General features: G+C 27.8%; 1 protein-coding gene across 1 annotated transcript in view; it reads right to left on the bottom strand.

Moving 5' to 3' along the window:
* Positions 1–6,670: 6,670 nt before the first annotated feature.
* Phum_PHUM549560 (beta adrenergic receptor, putative) overlaps positions 6,671–6,906 on the bottom strand; it is a gene marked incomplete at both ends in the record, with an annotated part of 1,248 nt that continues 1,012 nt past the window's right edge. Inside the window, one exon of the mRNA XM_002431769.1 lies at positions 6,671–6,884. Within this exon, the coding sequence (XP_002431814.1) occupies positions 6,671–6,884 (214 nt within the window). The remainder of the gene's footprint in view (positions 6,885–6,906) is intronic.

Here is a 6,906-nt window from a genome sequence, read left to right as displayed (position 1 = left end):
TTTCAATATGAAAACTTCTTTTTAAATTCCGCCTTTTACCAACACATATCGAACGACCGGAAATTGAATAATTAATCGTTTATTTTTTATTTATAAAATCATCTGATTTATTTCCGGTTTATTATCGTATAAAAAAAAAGAAAAAAAAATTTCCTCGTGAGATCGTTTGGTTGTTTTTTTTATAAAAAATTTATATTTATTTAACAATGGTGCCAAAATCACAAAAAAAAAATTTTTTTTTTTTTTTTTTTTTGGGGGGGGAGGGAAGGTTTCCATTTAAATTTTGAATTTATTCCAAAGACCTTTTTCACATTTTTCGTTAATAAGAAGACGAGTCGCGTCGTAAATGATTTACGTTATAACCGATTTTATTTCTACTATTTCCGGTTGAGTAAGTACGCTCGTGCCACGTCGAGTGTTAATAAACCATTCGAACCTTTTTCTTAAAAAAAGGGAACTTTATTATTTTTTTCCAAACGATTCTCCAAATCGTTTTTAATTTTAATTATTTACTTTTTGAAAATTCGTTAAACCTTTTCGATTAATCAAACAAAAAAAAAAAAAAAAAATTTTTTTTTTTTAATAAGAAATCTTTCTAGAATTTTCTAGAAAATTCTTTAAAGTGAAATGTAAGAGTGTAATCGTGTTTTATATACTTAAAAAAAAAAATTTATAAAAACCTTTTAAAGCGTTTAAAGTGTTAAAAAAAAGGATTAAACGAAGCATTTAACGTAAATTTAAATATTAAAATAAATAAAAAAATTCTTTAAATTAAAATTTTACACAATATTTTTTAACGTACACAAAATTTAAGTGTTTCTTTCTTTCTTTCTTTCTTTCTTTCATTAAATCGTCTGTCTTTTGAACTAAACAATCTTCTTTTTTTATTACTCTATGCCTTTTTTTTCTACCACCTCCCCCCCGTATCCCCACCTCTCTTTCTCTTTCTCTAAGTCTCTATGGTTATTTATACTTTCTTTCTGTCTCCCTCTCTCTTTTTCTATATGACTTTTTTCTCTTTTCCTCTCTCTCTCTCTCTTTCTATGTGACTTTTCTCTATTTCCTTCTCTCTCTCTTTCTCCACCCCTCTCTCTCTTTCTCCACCCCTCTCTCTCTCACAGTTTTACTTCCAACCCGAGAAAAAAAATAAAAAATTAAATTTTGTGTTTTTGTTTTTTTTTAATCTTTAAAAAGTATTTTATTAAATTACATGCTTACTTAATAATATTAACGTTTTATTTTCCTTTATTTTGTTCAAGTTTTAGAAATTTCCAGAAGAGGGCGGTGACGATAAGTAAGAGAGAGAGAGAGAGAGAGAGAGAGAGAGAGAGAGAGAGAAAGCGATACAGAAAGAGAAGAGAGAAAGAGAGTGATTTAAACAAATTTTTTTTTTTAAACTTTTTTTTATTTGTTCACCACCACCATCATCATCATCATCATCACCTATTCATTTACTTTATTATTATTATTATTCAACGGCAATAAACCGATTTCGAAACGAACACGATGATAATAATAATAATAATGAAATAAAATCTCGTGTTGCATTGATTAACGATCGATTGATCATTTTTTTTTTTCCGAGGGGGTAGGCGGAATTTTTTTTTTCATTATTTAATTTGAATAATAATAATAATAATTTCAATGTTAAATTTTTAAATGAATAAATAAGTTAATTATAATTCGAGTTAACTCATTAATAATAAATGATAATAATAATGATTAATAATTAATAATATATGCAAAAAAAATTATTTTTTATTAAATCAAAACGGAAATGGTTTTTTTTTTCTCTCTCTCTCTCTAATAAAAAATATTATTATTATCATCATCATCGTATACCGAAGGTAATCATCACGATGATGATGATGATGTTGATAATAATAATGATTGAAAAGATTTTAATTAATTTACGACGTATTTAAAACGAGTGAGAAAAGATACACACGACTTTTAATTAGTAATATATAAAATAAAATAATAATAATAATAATAATAATAATAATAATAATAATGATGATAATAATTATAAGTCAAATAAATTAAGAAAACTTTTATTGGTTTCCTTTTCATTTTATTTTTTAACAACCCAAAAACCTAAAATACAGGAATGAAAAAATAAAAAGGGAGAAAACAAGAGTCTAATCAAGCAGAAGAAGCAAAAAGAGGAAAAGAAAAAGAAAAACGGTTCGTGTGCGGTTCGGCGTGATAATAATAATAATAATAATAATAATAATAATAATAATAATAATAATAATAATAATAATAATATAAAGAAAAACGAAAACATCATTATTTTTCATTTAAAAAATAAAAAATAGAAAAAAAAATTTCTTTTTCTTTTTTTTCTCCCCATTTATATATAAATGGAGATTGATGATTAAACACAACACAACCAACTTTGAAATAAGTTTTAAAAAAAACCTTATTACATTTTTTATCAATGCGTAAATTTAAATTTAAAAATTTTCCTTTCAAACGTAAAAAAAAAGAAAATGGTCGGTTAACAAATAAAATAAATAAAACTTTTACTTTGAAAAAAAAATTGATAATTAAAATTACGTTCGGAAATCATCGTTTATCTTCGTTTAATTGATTTTATAAAAACTTATAAATTTCGACCAATCAAATTTCGACCAAACAAATTTCGACCAATTAAATTTCGACCGAACAAATTTCGACCAATTAAATTTCGACCGATCAAATTTCGACCAATCAAAATTATTCATTTTCTTTGAAAAATTTCATTCGTTCGAAGAAATTTCTGAACGTACATTTAAACTTATTTAAATTTTGACGTTCCCAAACGTAAAGAATGTTTTTGTTTATCGTTTCGAGTACTTTTTTTTGTTCTAATTAAAAAAAAAAAAAAAAAACCTAATTTGAAAACGTGAGAAAAAGAAAATTATTTAAAAAGAAAAAAACAATGACAACAACGTGTTAAAAAATTTAAATTTTGAAAAAACATTTCAGGTAATTTAAAAAAAAGAAAAAAAGAATTCCAACAGTTTTTTCAAATATATCAAATAACAAAAAAAAATGTTCGACGCCATATTGGATGCATTTTTTACATAAGAAATATTAATAATAAAATTTTCTTTTTTTAATATGTTTTTTTTACACGTTCGTGAAAATTTTTTTCTTTTTTTTCTTTTCCGGTAACGTTCGATTTGATATTTATACAATTATCGAATCACACTCGCGTACTCGATTACAAATTTTCCGGAAAAAAAAAAAGTTTAAAAAATCCGCAACGGAAATTTTTTTTAATTTGAAAAAAACATAGAAAACGAAGGGAGAAAGGGGGTGGGTGGGGAACGGGGGGAATGAAAAAAATTTGATTTCGTGTCGGGTTAATCAAAAAAGAACGAACGAACGAACTAAAACGTTTTTTTTTTTTTTTTTTTTTTTTTTTTTTTTTGCCAAAATTAAATTTTCTTTCATTTTAGCAAAAAAATTTTCTATTTCTTTTTTTAAAAGTTTTTCCTTTTTTTTTTTTTTTTTTTTTTTTAGAAAAAAGAAAAGAAGTGAAAAATAGAAAATTAGTTAAACCGTTTTTCGTAACAAAACAAAATGTTAAAAAAAAAAAAATTTTTTTTCCTTTTTTTCTCTTTCTCATTATCTTTGTCTCTCTCTTTCCTATCTTTCTCTCTCTCTCTCTTTTCCTTTTTCACTTTGTATCACTTTCTCTCTCTCTCTCTCTTTTCCTTTTTCACTTTGTATCACTTTCTCTCTCTCTCTCTCTTTCCCTACCCCACAGCGTAATTTTCTTTATGCGTGAAAAAAGTTTATATGCACATAAATTTTCATTTTAAATTTAAATATAAATTATCATCATCATCATCATCATCATCATCATCATCATCTTCATTATCATTATCATTGCTTAATTTTTTTTAAACAATTTTCGAACGATGATCGTTAGTAGGCGGTTAATTTAAAAAAAAAAAAATTTTTCTTTTGAATTTATGTAAAAAAATATTGATGAGTAGGGCAGGGGGAGGGGGAAGGAAAGGAAGAAGAGGGGAATGGCAGGGGAGGAATTGATTGATTTTTTTTTTTCTTACGAAATGATTGTTTGCAAAAAGAAAAAAGTTCATTTGAATATTAAAAAAAAAAAAAAGACTTAAAGCGTAGGAGGAGGAAATTCGGAGGGTGGGGGTGGGAGGATTAAAATTTACATTCCAGGAGTGCGGTTTCCGGTTTTTGAATTTTTAGTTCCCGAAGAAGAGAAAAAGAATAATTTAAATGGAAAAATTTTTTTTTTGTGATTCCGGGATAATTTTAGGCATTAAAAGTTCAAAATGGAACAACGACAAAAAAAATAAAAAAATAAATTTGTCGAACAACGGCACCCAAAAAAAAAAAAAAAAAAACAACAACAACAACAACAAACGTCAGATTGTGGAAGATTCGTTTTGTTTTTAATTTAAAAAACAAAGTGAGAGAGAGAGAGAGAGAAAGATAAAAAGAAAGAGAGATAAAATAAAAAAAGGGATACAGAAAAAAAAATTTACACGAAAAAGAGAGAGAAAGGAATATTATCAGAAAGAGAGAGAGAGAGATAATAAAAAAAATCGCATAGAGTAAATAAAAGAGAGAGAGAAAAAAAATCACTTAAAATGAGTAAAAAAGAGAGAGAGACAAATTGAAAAAAGGGATTCAGAAAAATATACACAAAAAAAAGAGACGGAATAATACTCAGAGAGAAACATTCAGAAAGATAGAGAGAGAAAAAAAATGGTCACAAAAAGAGAGAGAGAGAGAGAGAAAAAGAGAAAAAAGAATCACATAGAGTGAATGAAAGGAAGGGAAAAAAATCACACAAAAAGAGAGAGAGAGGAAAAAGAATCACATAGAGTGAGAGAGAGAGAGACAGACAAAATGAAAAACAGGATTCACGAAAAGAGAGAAAAAGATACACACATAGAAAGATTCAGAAAGATTGAGAGAGAGAGAGAGAGAGAGAGAAAAAAAAGCCACTTAAAGAGAAAAATATTTTCAGAGAGAGACAGAGAGATGTCACTTAGAGAGAGAGAGAAAGGGGGTAGTGGGCGGGAAAACTACTTAGCGATCAACGTGATTTACCGTAAACGACTTTTGTTGTCTTGTCCCGCCGGACATTTTATCGCGTGATATTTTACTTCCGGTTAAAAACGCATTCGAGTTTTCCAATTCAATTCAAACAACTTATTTATTTTTTTCTTTTCTTTTCGCGCGTTTCCCTTTCGCCCCGCCCCACTCCTCGAATGTTTTTTTTTATCTTTTTAATGTTATCCTTTATCACTCCAATTTTATCACTCATATATATATATATATCAAAAAACCATTAGAAAAAAGTTGAAAGAACTTTTCCGTGAGGGAAAAAAAAAATTATTTATTTTTGTTCTTATCCGTGAAATTACTTTCTTTTCTTTTCTCCCCAAAAAAAAAAAAAAAACAAAACTTTATCAAAATTTCTTTTTTTTTTTTTTTTACGTGGTAAATATACAATTTGAAATGTGTGACGGGTTTGCCTTTGAGTTCATCGAACTTTATAAATTATTTATTAATATTTCACTATTGGTTTTTTATCAGTAGCCATTTTGTTTTATCATTTTTTTTTTCTTCGAAATGACCCGACCCGCCCGAATCCACAAAAAAAAAAAAAACAAATTTTTCGCCTTTTTTTTTGCTCCCCCATCGCTTCGAGCACCGAAATTATTCGATTTTCTCCCTCTACCCCTCCCCCACATCTCCATTATCATCATCATCATCATCATGGTTTCGTAAATATATATTTATTTAGTTTTTGTATTTTAATGAAATGCAAATAAGGCCCCGGAAAAAAAGGAAAAAAAAATTTTCTTTAATGGCTAAATAAGGCTAAAAAAAAAAGGAAAGGAAAATGGAAGAGGAAAAAAAATGGAAGAGGAAAAAAAATGGAAAAGAAAATGGAAGAAATATACATTTTTTTTTTTTCTTTTCAAAATCCTTTTCTCCCGATCGAACCGACGACATCTTGTTTTTTTTTTTATCCTTTTGCCCTTTCGCTCTCCGCCCTCCCTGTTCTTACGACAGACAATTACAATCGAGTGCATTTACCTTAGCAATATGATTTCAACTTTCTTTAAAATCTCCCCTCCCTCCCTCCCTCTTCCCCCCCCAATCCCGCCAAAAAATAAAGAAAAGAAGAAAAGTTTTTTTATTGTTAAAATTTTCATTTTTTAATTGAATTTCAATTTTAGAAAGTTCCAAATTTAATTTTAATACACATAAAAATAATAATAATAAAATTTTCCACCCCCCCCCCTTTCTCCCCCTTTTTTTTTCTTTAATAAATTTAATTTCTTTTTAACCGAGTTTTTCTCGCGTACGTAATTAACGATGATGATGATGATGATGATGATGATGATAATTTCATAAACAACTTTTGTAATTTTAATTCGAGTTCGACAAAATTAGTCAGAGTTTTTTTTTTTTTTTTTTGAATTCATTAATGAATGTTGGTATCCCTGATGAAAACTATCGTGTCCTCCTCCTCTGTCGGTTTTGACCCGCGAATCATTTACAACACAAAAAAAAAAAAAAGAAAAAGAATTTTCCACTTACCTTAAAACATGGGTTGTATTATGACGGCATCGTTTTCAGCAGTTTCAGAATGTTGTGTAACTGCTGAAACTTTCCTTAGCTAGACGTAATGCGAGGATGATTCCGTTTTCCAGCAAGTCAGGCACGGGAGTACGCATTCCAGAGTATTTTTAAAAGCTTCTCTAAAATCCCTATTGAAATATGCGTATATTAAAGGATTCAATGCGGAATTGAAATAACCGATCCAGAAAAGAACGGCAACGACAACTTCCGGACAATAACACGTATCGCCGCAAAGAGTCGTTATGACGTACCTGGAAAAAACCGGATATCAAA

Source organism: Pediculus humanus, genomic scaffold (assembly GCF_000006295.1).
Source record: "Pediculus humanus corporis 1103172108294 genomic scaffold, whole genome shotgun sequence".
NCBI classification, from domain to species: Eukaryota; Metazoa; Arthropoda; class Insecta; order Psocodea; family Pediculidae; genus Pediculus; species Pediculus humanus.
Note: the sequence above shows the minus strand (reverse complement) of the source record. Positions and strands in the feature narration are given on the sequence as shown.